Source organism: Pantherophis guttatus, chromosome 2 (assembly GCF_059756535.1).
Source record: "Pantherophis guttatus breed Tessera chromosome 2, ASM5975653v1, whole genome shotgun sequence".
Classification (NCBI taxonomy): domain Eukaryota; kingdom Metazoa; phylum Chordata; class Lepidosauria; order Squamata; family Colubridae; genus Pantherophis; species Pantherophis guttatus.
In genome coordinates, this window is record NC_142064.1 from 250186969 (window position 1) to 250204030 (window position 17062).

General features: G+C 43.2%; 1 protein-coding gene across 4 annotated transcripts in view; it reads right to left on the reverse strand.

The window, feature by feature from the left end:
• Positions 1-16548, reverse strand: part of MTMR14 (myotubularin related protein 14) — a 123504-nt gene extending 106956 nt beyond the window's left edge. For 3 of the 4 annotated variants that reach the window (XM_087883815.1, XM_034431758.2, XM_034431757.2), the window contains exons 1-2: positions 16158-16539; positions 13350-13498 (exon numbers count right to left, since the gene is read on the reverse strand). In XM_087883815.1, coding sequence (XP_087739941.1) covers positions 13350-13498; positions 16158-16418 — 410 coding nt within the window. In that variant the 5' untranslated portion in view covers positions 16419-16539. Of the gene's footprint in view, positions 1-13349; positions 13499-16157 lie in introns of all 4 variants that reach the window. The other variant, XM_034431760.2, reaches the window with a different exon arrangement.
• Between the last annotated feature and the right edge of the window lie 514 nt (positions 16549-17062).

Here is a 17062-nt window from a genome sequence, read left to right on the forward strand (position 1 = left end):
GAACCATGAAGCAGGTGGCTGGATGGAAAGGCATATCCGAAGGGTCAGAAAGAAGACCAGAAACAATTGCAAGACATTCCTAACTGGCGCCAGTCAACACCTGCTCGCTTCAAACATATTTCAGTAGCTGGATCAGAAAATCCACCTAAATCTGCTCACTGCTCACATTGAGGCATTGAGCCTAGAAAAAAAAAAAGGCATTTCTCCTTTCTGTGAAATGCTGAGCCAAGGGACCCTTGGGGAAAAGGGGGAAAACTTTCAACTTTGTGCCATTCAGAACAGCCGGCCTCTTTCCCATTTGGAAACCCAGAAGCCCTGGTGGCGCAGTAGTTAAAGTGCACTAGGGTGGCCAAATTCTGCCCACAGCCTGCAGTTCAATCCTGACTAGCTCAAGATTGACTCAGCCTTCTGTCCTTTTCAAGATCAGTAAAATGAGGACCCAGATTGTTGGGGGCAATATACAAATAATACTTACATTGTAAACCACCCAGAGAGTGCTGTAAAGCAGGGGTCCCCAACCTTTCGGACCTCAGGGACCACTAAATTCATAATTTTAAATCTCGCGGACCACTAATATGATCTGCCTAACGACCGGCTGGGTGGGCGTGGCTAGGTGGTCATGTGACTGGGTAGGCATGGCCAACTTGATGTCACTCGTGTTGAGGGGCTCCTCACCGGCCTCTACTCGCCCCTCCCCTCCCAGCCACTCCTCACCTACCCGCCTGGGCTCCTTAGGACCCCAACAGGAAGCAGTCACCATGAGAAAGAGTTGGCAAAACAGCTCAGTTCCAATTGGATCTGGCCGAGAAGGAGGCTCAGCAGAAGCACCTCACTGAGGACTACAAGCATAGGCTTTCCAAGCAGAGGGAAGACCTGTGGGAGTGCAAGGCCAGGTACCGGCGCCTGGAGGCTCAGCGGGCTGAGTTGGTTAGCCAGTTCCAGGCCATGATGCAGTCCAGGGGTGGGTTCTAAATTTTTTTACTGCCGGTTCTGTGGGCGTGGCTTATTTTGTGGGTGTGGCTTGGAGGTCATGTGAACAGGTGGGCGTGACTAGCTGGTCAGAGTCATTTCTGGAAGGTCCTCGCACTTACGACCAGTCCTCGCACTTACGACCCGACTCATTTGTTTGCTTTTAACACTGACCAGCTGTAGGGCGGCCCTTTGAAGCCCCGCGGCAAGAGTTTAAACAGTTTTTTTCCCTCTAGTCATCAGCTGGGACTCAGGAGGCAGCAATAGATTGGGGGTGGGACCAAATAAAAGGTAAGAATAACGTGGGGGGGTGGGAGGGTGGGGGGGGGAGAGAACCGGTTCGGTGACGTCATATTGTCACCGCTACCGGCTTGGCCGAACCGGACCAAACCGGGAGGAACCCACCACTGATGCAGTCCCACTGGAACAAGGCCCTCTGGCTCTTCACTACCAGCAGCACTTCCCTCCAGCCTTCGCTGAAAGCCCCGCACCAAGAGGCTGAAGCAGACCCCAAGTCAGAATTTCTGTCCCTCTCCGACCCTCACAAAAAGACCCTGAAGGGGGAGACTCTCTGCAGCAACACAAACGTTCATTGCACGTTATTTGTCCTAGGGGCCATAGTTTGAGGACTCCTGATTTAGTGCAGTATAAAAAATTCAAATAATTTTTCTGAGGACTACCAAATTTTTTTCAAGGACCACCAGTGGTCCACGGACCACCAGTTGGCGACCACTGCTGTAAAGCACTATGGGGTGGTATATAAGCCTAAAATGCTATTTGATTTCTTGTGCACTTTGTAGTGTCGAATTCATTGGCCAATGCAGGGTACTGCCCTGTACTGTTTTCCCAGAAAGTTTAAAAAGAATTATCAATGTGTACACTGTCACCAACAGCTCTGATGGTTTACATCAAGTCTTGATCAACTGGCCATCCGATTCTCGTCTTCTCTCTTATCTTTCATTCTGTCCAGTCTTCTTACTCCCATGGTTTGCTACCCAAACTGCTGAGTGCAAATAATCTTTTGAAATACTGTCTGGAAAAATTCTGGTTCTATTCTATGCAGTTTACTCCTTAAAATTTAAAATAGTTACATTATGTAAAAAATAAAGGCGCCCTTGAGTCCAGCTTGGTTCCCACCGATTGCATCCATGCAATTTTGTTGCCAGTTTTATTGAAATGGTTAGCCACAATTCTTCTTCCTCTGCTATAAAATACACGTATAACAGTTAAATACTGCATATAATGGCAGAGGAAGAAAAGCCCAACTTAAAAAAAAAAAAAACTCCTAAATCTCTGCATTGCTAGTCCGGGCAGAGGAAAATATTTTGTTCCTTTAAAGAAGAACCCTCTTCTTTAGCCCTTGGCGGAGGTGGTTTGGTCTCTGGGATTGTTAAAAAAAAAAGTTAAAGTACATTCTAGAACAGTGGTTTCTTAACCTCAGCAACTTTGAAGTGTGTGGACTTCAACTCCCAGAACTTCCCAGGATTAAGGGAACCTGGGAGTTGAAATCCACACGCTTTAATAAGAGGATAGGAAACACGGTTCTAGTCCCTGGAGGCAGCCTTGCAATGCATTCTAGTGCCAAGCCATTAGGTTTAGAAAAAGTTGCAACTTAGCACTCTAAATTACACTTGGAAATGCACCAGCCATTCCTGGAGGGCCATTAAAGCGGCTTTAGAGAAATATTTGGCCAGTTCCTCTTTCACTTCTCTTGAGGCTAGATACAAGTTTGGCTTCAAAGCAAGGAACAAACAGCAATTGCGGAACTGAGAAAATTGGGGTGGTTTTTTTTTTTTTTACATCGTGTTGCAGCTATTTCTACATGATTTAAAATTTCAAAAACTTGCCTCCTCTTTCTTTTGTGAAATGTTGGATAAGCTCTAAGAAAAAGGATTGGCTACTACCATATGTTTTCCCCTCCCTTCATTGAGAACATGGTTCTTTTTTAAAAAAAATATTTTAATTACCAGTATATATCGTTTTAGATGCCTTCACAGAGAGGCAATATATGCGTGTATAAATCAACATCTATTAGGTGAAGTTCAACCTTCAACCCTGAAATAAGTGTACACATCTAGTGTTTTCCTGCAAAAACTAACATAAACCATTTGAAAAAAATATTAGTTGTGGGGTGTTTCACACAGCACAGCTGCAATTTTTCACCCTGCTGTGGTAAAAGAGGCAGACAAGCCACCTGCAAGGCCTAGAGATGCCAGGAATGCCAATCCTTTTGAACTTGCGGTTTCTAGAGACACAAAGAAGTCCACCATTTTTCAGCCTAGAGTGGCATTTCTCAATCTTAGCATCCTGAAGCTGTGTGGACCAATTCCCAGAATTCCTCTGCCAGCATGCTGAGTGGTGAGTTCTGGGACTTGAAGTCCATATATCTTCAAATTGCTAAGATTGAGAAATACTGGCCTCTCATGGACTGTTCCTCTAACATACAGTTAGTTGTGACTTGTAAGTGACACCTCTGAAAAAGGGCACATTTTGCACTGCAAATTATTAGGAAAGAAGTGAAAAATGAACCTCAAAAGGTTTAGAGTTCTGTGCGTTTTTCTAGTCACTACACATCCAATATGCGTATAGTCAAGGCTATAGTGTTCCCAGTTGCTGTGAAAGTTGGACCATAAGGAAGGCTGAGCGCCAAAGAATTGAGGCCTTTGAATGATGGTGCTGGAGAAGACTCCTGCGAGTCCCTTGGACTGCAAGGCAATCAAACCGGTCAGTCCTAGAGGAGATCAACCCTGACTGCTCCTTAGAAGGCCAGATCCTGTTGTGGCCCGCCAGTGGCCTGCGCAGATTGTGGCTGATCCCGATGACGAGGAGGCTGGTGTGGTGTCACGCCAGCAGCCTGCGCAGCCAGCGCTCACGTCGAACAGCGAGGAGGCCGAAGAGGATGTGGTGCCAGAGGCAGAGACTCAGCCAGGGCCTTCAGAACCTCCAGAGGCTCCTTCATGGGGAGAGAGCGAAGTGGAGGAGCCTCTCCTCAATGCTCGAGCACGCAGGGCTGCCAAAAGGCAGGAGTGGCTACTCAGGAGGAGGAGGTCTCCTCGAGAGTAAGGCTTGAGGATAATTGGCCACTCCCTTAGTCTGTTTAAGTCACAGTAAGTTGCTGGAAACAACTTGTAATTATCATCAGAGTATTTTTGGAAAAGTCTTATCGTATCTTGTTTTCTGGGCTGGTTGCCAACTTTTGCCGGACTTTGGTTTATTCTTGCTACTTAATAAATTTGATAAGGACCGTTGGTGTGTGTCAATATCCTCAGGAATCCGGAGCTGGGGCAGAACAGATCCTGAAGATGAAACTCAAATACTTTGCCCACCTAATGAGAAGGAAAGACTCACTGGAGAAGAGCCTAATGCTGGGAACGATTGAGGGCAAAAGAAGAAGCGGATGACAGAGAACGAGGTGGCTGTATGGGGTCACTGAAGCAGTAGGCGTGAGCTTATATGGACTCCAGAGGATGGTAGAGGAGAGGAAGGCCTGGAGGAACGTTGTCCATGGGGTCACAATGGGTCGGACACAACTTCGCAACTAACAACAACAACAACACATCCAATATTATATTAAGGCCCTAGTGAGAAACATCACATTTACAACTTAGTTTTTTTTTGTTAAGATAAGGTAGACTACGATAGAGGTGTCAAAGACAGGAAGAAAATTTTTCCTCTTTTCTCAAAATACTAGATGTGGGATTCATCTGATGAGATCAGGTAGAGGTTTGGGAAAGAAAGAAAGTGGTTTACTGACAGAAGAGAGTATTTGTAGCTCAGGGTTGAACTGTGGGGTCCTTGGTGTTCTCTGAGCTTGGTGGTGTTCTTGCAGACATTTTGTTACCAAATTAGATAACATTAGCACTTGTAACATCAGTGCACTGATGTTACCTAGTTTGGTAACGAAACATCTGCAAGAAAACCACCGAGCCCAGAGAACATTAAGGACCCTATTGAAAGGTGTGTTTCTGAGGGTGGTGCATCATCCTACTCTGGAATTTACTGCCACAAGATAACGGTTATTGTTTTGGATGGTTTTCAAAGAGGATAAAGGTTTTGCATTAATTTATCTCTCAAGTTATGATAGCTCAACGGTTTCTCTAGTGTTGGAGGTAAATATGCCCCCTGATCCTAATTGCTTGGGAACATGAACTGAAGTGACTTCTGACTTGCTTGTACGTTTCTGGTTGAGAAGAGAATTCTAAACTACACTGAACTTTGAGATGATCCAAAGTTTTTAGGTTTTATGGCTTAATGCCAACTCCATTCAATTTTAAAAGCCACTATAAGCTGTGATATTGCTATGATGACCCAAGCCCTTGGTAATGAAAGTTATATAAATTATAGTAGTATTACAAGTATTAAAAAGCACGAGCATAGAGCAAGCATTGCCAGCTAAGTTTGAATATCCCAGAGAATATTCTATGACTCTGTACAGTTCATATATCCATCCATCCAGCAGTAAAGTTGTGTAATAAAAGTCATGTCATATGGACACACAACTGCTCCATTGCCAGCCTCTGCCAAGGGTTTGTGGGGGGCGGGGGGAAGGATAACAATTTAAAAGCACAGAAGAAAATGATTAAGCTTCCTCTCTCAACCTATAACCCTGTGTTGGATTACAACTTCTATCATTTCCAGGAGCCCAACCATTACTAATTGATAACCTTTATTGTCATTTTTTACTGTGGGAACACTGGCGTACATTAAAAAAGATTCTGTTGCCGGCTCTCAAAAGTGTACACATACATAACATATATACACATGCTACACACACAGACACACACACACACATATACACACACACACCCATACATATGCATGAATACATACATATATATACAGTATTTTCAGACTAAAAGACGCACTTTCCCCCCCCCCCACAAAAAAAGTGGGTGGAAATGTTTGTGCGTCTTATAGAGTGAATGTTGCCGAAGCCCCGCCCATCCGCCGGCCCCCACACTTCAGCCTCTTCAGCACAGCCTGATTTAGCACAAGTAGCTGATTGGCGGTTGGATCTGCCTCTCAGAATACCACCGATCAGCTGTTCCAGGATGCAGGGACACCTGCCACACATCGGCACCGTTGCTGCCCATGGCCATCTCTGCGCACCCCATTTTCGGCCTCAGCGTGATCCCCGCCACCTGGAACGGGCTAAAAATGAGACACGCGGAGGCGACGATAGGTGGCAGTGCCGATGGGCGGCGACAGCACTAATGGGCAGCAGCGATCCCCGCAGCCTGGAACAGCTGATCAGTGGTATTCCAGGAGGCAAAACCAATGCTAATTAGCTGCTCATGCTAAATCGGGCTGTGCTGAAGCTGGCCAGACTGTTTGCTGTTTACTGCAAGGAGGCAAATTGCTGGGAGGCAGAGGCAGATTTTTTCCCCTTGTTTTCCTTCCCAAAAGCTAGGTGCGTCTTATAGTCCGGGGCGTCTTATAGTCGAAAAATACAGTACACACATGTGTGTCTGTTAATCATTGTCCATTTTGAATATAGTGGAAAAAGACAAGTTGAGAGTTCACAAGGTTGATGCTATATGGAACTGCCAATGATCTTTTCTAACATCTTCACCACTCTCTGCACCACCTTCCTGTCCGAAGCAATAATGCTTCCAAACCAGAGTGTAATGTAATATGACAGGATGCTCTCAATCATCCCTCTATAGGAAGTGGTAAGTCCAATCTTTTCTTGAAGATCTCCAGTAATGGAGGACTCACAACTCAGGGAGACAAGCTGTTCCATTGATTAATTCTTCTGTCAGGAAATTCCTCTTTACTGTATTTCCAATTGTCCAAATAAATAAATAAATGCAGGTTGGCACAGAAGTCTTTTATACAAGGAAGGTAATCATGGATTTTAATTGGCAATAACGGTTAGGGCACAATTGGGACTGCAACTTACGTTACTAAGTGATGCAGTTGTTGAGTTCTCAGTTTAAGGAAAGTATAGCTGCTGTTCCCAAGCGGTAAAGACATGAGAGACCACGTTATCAGTGGGTCTACTGAGGAAATTCTTTTTAAATATTAATTTAGGTATAACTTCTGAATATGAAAGGGATGTGGTGGCTCAGTGGCTAAGACGCTGAGCTTGTCGATCGAAAGGTCTGCAGTTCAGCAGTTCGAATCCCTAGTGCCATGTAACGCAGTGGTGGGATTCAAATTTTTTTACTACCAGTTCTGTGGGTGTGGCTTGGTAGGTGTGGCATGGCTTGGTAGACATGGCAGGGGAAGGATACTATAAAATCTCCATTCCCTCCCCACTCCAGGGGAAGGTTACTGCAAAATCCCCATTTCCTCCCAATTAGCTGGGACTCGGGAGGCAGAGAATAGATGGAGGCGGGGCCAGTCAGAAGTGGTATTTACCAGTTCTCCGAACTACTCAAAAGTTCCGCTACCGGTTCTCCAAAACTGGTCAGAACCCGCTGAAACCCACCTCAGGCGTAACGGGGTGAGCTCCCGTTACTTGTTCCAGCTTCTGCCAACCTAGCAGTTCGAAAGCACATAAAAAATGCAAGTAGAAAAATAGGGACCACCTTTGGTGGGAGGGTAACAGTGTTCCGTGCGCCTTTGGCGTTTAGTCATGCTGGCCCCATGATCACGGAGACGTCTTCGGACAGCACTGGCTCTTCAGCTTTGAAACAGAGATGAGCACCACCTCCTAGAGTCGGGAACGACTAGCACATATGTGCGAGGGGAATCTTTGCCTTTACCTTACATCTGAATATGAAATCCTTCCCACATTCTTGCCTTTAGCCAGAAATATCTGCAGTGTGTGTGTGTGTGTGTGTGTGTGTGTGTGTGTGTGTTTATATGAGGGGGGGACAGAGGAAGAGAGAGAGATGGGGGGGTCTCAGACAAGGCAGAATGAGGAAAACAACTTTGCCTTGTTGTAAAACAAGCCACTCCCCCTTTTAATATATCATTAAATTGCATATATGTGTGAAAAGGAGTTTACGACACAGTGCTGATTTAGTTATTTTAGCAAAAGCAGGAAGCTTCTGTATACCCACACTTTTATCCCTAAAGCAGCTAATCTATACAGGTCGTCCTCGACTTATGACAATAATGGAGGCTGTCTATCACAATCATAAGTTGTAACAGTCATAAAGCAGGTCACCATGTGACCAGACCCATTTTTATGATTTTTTTTTGCTTCACATGTTAAGCGACCATCATGGTCATTAAGCGAAACCACTGCTCACTATTGGGTTTTTTTGCCAACAAATCAGAGTCAATGTCGGTTTTCAACAAAAAAAGTCATAAATTGCAATCACATGACCGCAGGATGCTACAAATGGCCATAAGTGTGGGCCGGCTGCCGAGCACTCTAATGGCGGTCATGTGACCATAGGAGGAAGGAGAGCGGCTGTCGGAACTTCAGAACTGGGTCAACCAACCTTTTGGGTGGTCTGTTGTAAGTCAAGGACTATCTGTACCCCATTCCCTGCGGAAGGTCAAACTATACAGTATTATCTATCCCATTGCCATGAGCTATAAAACACATAAAGTTGGCTTCTGAAAACTTGTTTTCGCTTCAGGGAAACTGCCAGAGACATTGCAAGAAAGCAAAGCACATTTAGGGGCCAGTCATAAAGTACCGTATTTTTCGGAGTATAAGACACACCTTTTCCCACAAAAAAAGAGGGTGAAAATCTGGGTGCGTCTTATACTCCGAATGTAGCCCCACCCAGCTTCTCAAACAGAGGTTTCAGAGGCTGAAAAAAGCATCAGAAACGAAGCTTCAGAAAAGAAGCCCCCAAACAGAGCTTCAGAGGCTTTTTTTCTGAAGCTGTTTCAGAGGCAGAAAAAAAAGTTTTTTCCGAAATGAAAAAAAAAAGCAAAAAAAAAAAAAAAAAGCAAGGCACAGAGCTCACAACTAAGGAACCTGCTGCTAAAATTCACCTCTGGGAACAACTGATTGGGGGTATTCCAGGAGGCCAATCCACCTGCCAATCAGCTTTTTTCTTATTTTCCTCCCCCAAAAACTTAGGTGTGTTTTATACTCTGGTGCATTTTCTACTCCAAAAAATACAGTAATTCTAATCCTCATACTGATTATGAAGATGGTGCATAGATGGAAACAATTACAGTTCTGTCTCATTCCTAATCTGACTCAATATTCTGTTTTTGTTCTTCCCAACCACAGGAACATCTTGCAAGATGAAAATATTTTATCATATTCTTATGATAAAAATGGGCAGCAGCTTTTTTTTTTAACAAGAAACCTATTCATGTATTGAATGCATGTGTCCCTTTCCGATTTATTCTAAAATTCAATGTGGTTTACAATAAATAATACAAATCTTCCCATATTGCTGAGCAATATCCTCCCAATTTTGTCCCAAAGGTGCCCTGGGAATTCACAGCAGGAAAGAAGATTGATCTTAGTAGGCATAAACCAGAATCAAAGCAGCAAGATCCAGGAGTTCCAAAGCCCTGGAACAGGGCGATCCAGTGATCTTTCAATATCATTAACCTACCTTCATTGAAATGTATTCAAATTTTAATGATTGGCAGGCTGGCTGAGTAGGTTGCCAATTTTAAAAAAAAAAAATCACTGAAATCAGGAAGGACAAAAGTCAAGCTATACAGAAAACAAATATAACACCAACTGTAGGAATGGTTTTAGCCAAACAAAACCATCTTACTTACATTTTTATTTCCTGTATCAAATGTTGAAACCACCCATCTCACACAGAGAGCAACCTAAGTAACAGTTTTAAGATTATACTGATTTGAGTAACTAGAAATATGCCTAAAATTGTTTGATCTCAAAAAGTATTAGAAGTGTCCTTTAATCAGATACAATCTTGATTTGTCCTTTGGAGGTCAACTGACTACTTAAACCCCCAAGCTTGATGCTGTCCCCAGCCTCGTGTGTGCACCGTTTTTCAACCACAGTTGTTGAGAACTGGCACTACACACAAGGTCCCCTGACCCCCGTCCATTTGCATCATCACAGAACGCACAATTAACAGTTCCAGCAGGGACCTCAAATTAGCCAGAGTTAGGAATTTTTATAAGTATCTTACTATCCAATATTTGTTCGTATTTTTCATCTTCTAAGCACTAGGGAACAAAAGGGGGGGTGGGGTGCATTAAAAGCCTGATAGCTCAAGACAGGAATGTCAAATTCACAGCCCGGAGGCATCATGTGTCACATGCTGGCCAGGCCCACCTTCCGTTTAGCGAAGGGGGAAAAAGTCACGATACATCATGTGACGACATGAGTGACACCCCTGGTTCAAGTGAAATTATGGTATATCGGATAGAGCAGGGGTCTCCAACCTTGGCAACTTTACAACTTGTGGACTTTAACTCCCATAATTCCTCAGCCAGCGCATGCGTTGAAGTCCACAAGTTGTAAAGTTGCCAAGGTTGGAGACTCCTGGGATAGAGGACTATGGAGACTCTTCCTCCAGCCCCTTCACAATCCCAATTAATTCACATCAAACAGCCAGGGGGAAAGAAAGAACATCTGGAGATGTTTACTGTGGGAACATGCCTGCTTTATACTTATTCTACTAGCTCATCTCTAGGCCCAGCCATTCTACTTTGGAAAAAAAAAGGATACAGGGGTTGATCTGGAAAGCTAACCAGGGTCAAACCTGTTCAATATTTGGATGAAAGGCAGACTGGATATCCTAGACTGGGACTTTAAGAAGGCAATGACAAATCACCTGTCACTGAATGAAGCCATTAGTGGAACTTGACTCAAGGGCATCTTTCCAAGCCACTAGGGAGTCGGTACTCACGACACACCCAGTTTTGGCTTATGTTAATTAGGGGTATAAGAGGTAAGCATATAAATAACTGCTGACAGCAATCTGCCCGTTTCTTTCTACTGCAACTAAAGTCTTGGCTACTATTGAGTGACTGGCTTGCTGGCGAGCCTCTTAAAAAAAAAAAATACTGCCACTGTACATGGCAGTGAGGGAAGGCCATCTTAAGTTATCTGCAGGTGGGGGGAAATGCAATCAAACCAGAAACAACAGTGTTGCTGGAGAATCAGTTCCAGTTTGTGGCTAGTGTTACCACTCAGCTCAGTGTCCAGATGCTAGGAATTAATCATCGTTTATTTACTCACTGCGACTGGGCAGTACCCAGAGTCATGATTGAAGCAAGTTACTTTAATACAAACCATGGCACTAAATTGCTTTGAAGCAGATTTATTTAAATGTTCCCTATGATTCATTCTAGGAAGCTCAATACATTATCCTTCTCCTTCAGGATTAGCTGTTAGGACTGAGGCAGGGCAGCAAAATATGTAATCCAAAAGAAAGAGAAGTGAAGGAGAAAGAAATATATCCTTTGAGTTGTAAACTTGTGTTTGAAGGATGCATCGTTTTTCTGTAAGTATAAAATAAAAATATTGATTTTACTGTATCAATTCTAGACTCAATTTCCTCTTATTTACTTACCTACTAAGACTGAATTACTATTATTCTTCTCTTCCTTACTAGTATCTATCTCTTCCCACTTATTACTATAACCATGTTGCTTGTATTTTTCAATTTTATATTGTTTTTATTTGTTTCCTAGTATGATTTGATAGCTTATTAGTAACCTTGACTATCACTAAGTGTTGTATCTTTTTATTCTCGATTAATGTATTTTATACTCCTTATGTACAGAGAGCATATATACCAAAGACAAATTCCTTGTGTGTTCAATCACACTTGGCCAATAAAGAATTCAATTCTAATTCTAATTTATTCTATTCTAATTCTAATTCTAATTCTATGCTATGCTATTCTCTTCCAAAAAGATCTAATACCTGGAAAAGCCAATTCTTTAGCCAAAGGATTACTAACTGCTGAACTTTTGCTTTATCAAATAAATCTAATTGGGCATCTTATCTAAGTCACTACTTCTCTTGACTCTAAATTAACTAAAGACACGCAAAAATAGTTCCAGAAGTCACTCAGGCACAGAGAGCATTCATGTGGAACAAGGGATACACCCTGCCACTAATGGGTATATTAAAAAAAAACAAAAACACAATAAAGCACTGATGCATTTGAGGAAAATCTGTAGGTACTTTGTGTACTTTCACAGAAGATTAAAAAAGAGAAATTTGCAGTTCCAAACAGAAGAATGAAGAAATATAGAAAAGAATGTCACTGCAGAACAAAGTATTACGTTTAGTACAGAGTATTATGTTTAGTACAGAGACTATCTACTGATGTAGCACATAGGAAAGAAAAGCATATGAAGCTATAAACAAAACCTTTGTCAGTGATGTTACCCTCATCTTGATATTCAATCATAAAAGGAAGAATTTAGGTAATCCTCAGTTTATAACCAGATGGTTAGTGATTGTTCAAAGTTGTAACTTACCTGCAAAAAAGGGAATTAAGCATAAAGCTGTTGAGTTTCAAAATAGAGTGAAGTTATCAGAAAGGAGAGCTGGGTGGAATAGAATCAGGCCTACTCTTTCTAGCACTCAACTCTGGACATAAATCACCTAAAAGATTTTCTACAGAGCTGCCGCTATCATATGAAATGTCATGCACTTTATGACTTGTGACCTATGCATGGAACAGCCTGAATTAGAGTTGTAAACAACAACTTGCTTGGTCACCTATAGCAATAAAACAGAAGTCCCATACTCACTATGGCACTTCAGTGCCCGCTATTGAGTTTCAAGAGGTTTTCAAAATAACATCATACACAACATGAATGTAATCAGTCACATAAAAACCTATTAAATAAAAATGCATTCTTTTTTTAGTGTGTAAACGTTTGCATGAACAGTTTGCTAAATAAGATTTATAGTCGATTTGTATGGGATTATCCAATTCTTTCTGATATAGCCCAGCGTTTACACACATTCACTGGTATTTCTGACAAGATACAATACGAAGCATTTTTATTTCATATGATTCAAGATTTGCAGTTTCCAACAGGAAAACAGCATTACTATGTAGGATATTAGATATCTGCAAAGTGACTCAAGAGAGCCACAATATTAACTCTGTTTAGCTGATTAATAAAAATTAGTCCTACTAAGATCAGGATTAGTTCTGGTACACAAGCCTCTTCATCAGTGCTGTCTGAACCTTCTCAGTTTACTCTGCTATCCAAGTGAACTATTTAGTCACTAAATCAAAGGGATTCTAATCACAGGAAGAAGTACAATAGCTATACAGAAGATTTCCTCAGAAATTTGTGAAACTGAGTTAAGGAAAGCACCCTGATAATAAAGATACTAACAGCACAAAATCATCTTGACCACAATCAATCAATACAACTCTTAACACTGTTCAGATTTATGTCCACGTATTTATTTCTACTTGGTGATTGGCAAGTACATTTTCCACAAAAATATTTAATTTAGATATTGAATACACAGTCTTCCTGGGACATTCACAACTTACGTGTGTCTTTCTCGGTCACTGCTCTCATATTCCAAAATGACCATCAGACGTGGGTAATGACTGCAGATTTCACCATTCACATTGTGGATCAGGCTATAGCAATAATCCTTACTGAACAATTCAAGGCAGCATTTTTCAATGTGCTCTACCTATATGGGTGAGAAGCAGTTATTACAAATGTAATGTTGCACACCTCATAAAAGTACTTATAAATTCAAGTACAATAGCCTCAATTTTAGAAGCTTAATAACCAAAAAAAGAAGTAACACTAATATTTAATACAAATTAAAATACAAAAAAATAAGAGATATTCTAAGCAGCTAGCATTTATCCCATGGATTTGCAAGGTAGTAGCCATATTTGCTCATAGAGTAGCATTCATTTGAAATACTTATCATTCAAAAGGCTAACCTTTATTGGCAAGTTTGGCAAGGGAACTTTTAAATAGAAATGGTCATTACTCAAAAACTAGAATAATTTTCCTAGAAATATCAGGGTTCATGAGATGAAGCTGGAATCTGTACAGAGTTAGGATGTCTGCACTGAACAGTTTCTACCCAATTAGGGAACAATGTCCATTACTTCATACAACACAAAATTTCCCAGCTGCTTTTCAGTTCTCTAATATTTTTTTCCAAGAAGCATCAAAAAAGAAACACACATTTCATGTAAAAATTCCTTTTAAAAAAAGAACACCAGAACAAGAGCAGCTTTCTACAGCTAGTCCTCAACTTACAACAGTTCATTTAGTGACTGTTCAAAGTTACGATGCCATTGAAAAAGTTGATTTATGACCATTTTTCACACCATTGCAAGCATCCCCACGGTCAAGTGATCAAAATTCAGATGCTTGGCCACTGGCATGTATTTATGATGGTTGCAGTGTCCCAGGGTCATGTAATCCACCTTTTGCAATCTTCTGACAAAGTCAACGGGGAAGCCAGATTCAATTAATCATCATGTTGCTAACTTGACAACTGCAAAGATTCACTTTAAATTGGGACAAAATTTGCTTAATAAATGTTTCACTTAGCAACATAAATGTTGGGCTCAGTTGTGGTTGCAACTCCAGGTAAACTCCAGGTAAAAATAAACCGCTCCAAACTCGACTGCAGAAAATACAACTTCAGCAACAGAGTGGTCAATGCCTGGAATGCTCTACCTGACTGTGGTTTCTTCCCCAAACCCCCAAAACTTTAACCTTACACAGTCTACTGTTGACCTCACCCTATTCCTAAGAGGTCTGTAAGCGGTGTGCATAAGCGCACCAACGTGTCTACCTTCCCTGTCCTACTGTCCCCATTTATTCTTATCCATTTCATGTATTCAGTGGTGGGATTCAAGTAATTCTCTGCCCTAACGATTTCTTCCAACAAACAGTTTACCAAACCGCTCATAAAGTTAACAACCGGTTCTCCCGAAGTGGTGCGAACTGGCTGAATCCCACCACTGCATGTATTCATAACCATGTTCATACTCTGTTATCTTATATATGGGATACCCCTCCTGCGTGACCTGCATTGGCTACTGGTTGCCCTCCGGGTGAGATTCAAGGTGCTGGTTATTACCTATAAAGCCCTACATGGCCTAGGCCCAGGGTACCTGACGGACCATCTGCAGCCAGCGACAGCTCCCCATTGCCCAGTGCGTTCCCACAGGGAGGGCCTCCTTGGAGTGCCGTCGGCCAGGCAGTGTCGTCTAGCGACTCCTAGGGAACGGGCTTTCTCTGTGGGCGCACCTACCTTATGGAATCAACTCCCCCTGGAGCTCCGGGTGGCCCCTGACCTGCGCTCTTTCCACCGTGACCTTAAGACATGGTTATTTCGCCAGGCCGGATTGGACTGAAGGGGTTTTTAAGGGGAGTTTTAATGGTTTTTAACACTTAATATTGATTTTATCTGTTTTTATTGCTGTGAGTGGCCCTGACTCCTTTCCGGAGAGAGGGCGGCATGCATGCATGCATAAATAAATAAATAAATATATGCTTGACGAGAGAGAGAGAGAGAGAGAGAGAGAGAGAGAGAGAGAGAGAGAGAGAGAGAGAAAGAAAAAGAGAGAGAAAGAAAAAGAGAGAGAAAAAGAAAGAAAAAGAAAGAAAGAAAAAGAAAGAGAAAGGAAGGAAGGAAAGAAGGAAGGAAAGAAAGAAAGAAAAAAGGAAGGAAGGAGGGAGGAAGGAAGGAAAGAAAGAAGGAAAGAGGAAGGAAGGAAGGAAGGAAGGAAGGAAGAAGAAAGGAAGGAAAGAAAGAAGGAAAGAAAAGGGAAGGAAGGAAGGAAAGAAAGAAAAAAGGGAAGAAAGAAGGGAAGGGAAGGGAAGGGAAAGGAAGGAAGGAGGAAGCAAGGAAGGAAAGAAAGAAAGAAGGGAAGAAAGAAGGGAAGGGAAGGGAAGGGAAGGGAAGGGAAGGAAGGAAGGAAGGAAGGAAGGACTCCCTGGGAACATGTGATGCAAATAAGGGGACACACTTCTTTAATAGACATGCAACATGCAGGCCCACCTCCCTCCCCCAGGGTGGGGCTTCACCCTGTGCAAACCATGCTTAAATAATTGCTCAAACTTAAAAAACGGTCTTTGTCCTTAAAGGTTGTTTTACAGCTGCAGGTTTCCAGCTGCAGGAAAGCAACACAGATTTCTTCCTGTAGGGCAGTTGAAAGTCCCGCGCGTGAGGCTTCCCAGGTGGGGTCAGCCGCTCTGCATGCAGCCTCCTCCCTATCTTAGAAGAGGCCAATGCGGGGCCATGCTGGGAAGGCGGGTGCCGTGCAGCGAGTCCCACGAAAGCCTCCCCCCCCCCCCGCCCATGGCTCTTCCCTCACCTTATTATTGCCGCTGCTCGCAGCGCTGCCTCCAGCCGCTCCCCCGCTTTCCCGGGCCCGGTACTGCGCCCTCGAAAACTCCAGCAGCAGCTCGCCCAAGGCCCGCTCTCCGGAGCCAGCAGCCTGCAAACAGGCGGAGCCGCTCCGGGCACTTGCCATCCGCACCCCCGCAGTCACGGGCCCAAGCCCCGGACTCTCTTCCCCAGCGCCTTCGCCATCCCCAAGCTCCTTCCGCTTCCGGAAAGACGACGATGACGCCATTGGAAGGCGACGGAATCTCTCCCCCCCCCTCCTCCCCCCTGCGAGCCCGCCTGGAGGGGGACTCGAAAGAGCCCTCCCGCCGCCGCTGCCGTTCCTCCTCTTACAGAGGACTGAAGGGCGTGGCTTTGCCTCTGGTGGGCGGGGCTGGAAGGTTGGAATCCTCCAGAAATGCGAGGCGGGGGGGGGAGTGGAGGGAGACTGGAACGGTCTCCTAGCAGAGTTTATAAGACCCTCTTGCTGGGCTGGGGAATTCTGGGATATCCACACATTTTAAAGCCGCCAAAGTTGAGAAACACTGCTGGCTGGGGAATTCTGGGAGTTGAAGTCCTCCAGGCTTAATTAATTTAATTTAATTAATTCAATTTATATGCCGCCCCTCTCTGAAGACTCAGAAAGGGTTAGGTTTAGGACTTAAAAAGACTTAAAGTGGCCAAGGTTGGAGACCCTGGTCTAGAGATCGTCTGTGTGAGCTGGGGGTTGGACTAGATGACCTCCAAGATCCCTTCCAACTCTTACTGTTAGCTTATTTATTTATTTATTTTGTTGAGTACATATTAGATAATATGTATAAATATAAACATAAATTGAATACATAAAATGAATACAATTAAAGGGAACATTAGGACAGGGACGGTAGGCACACT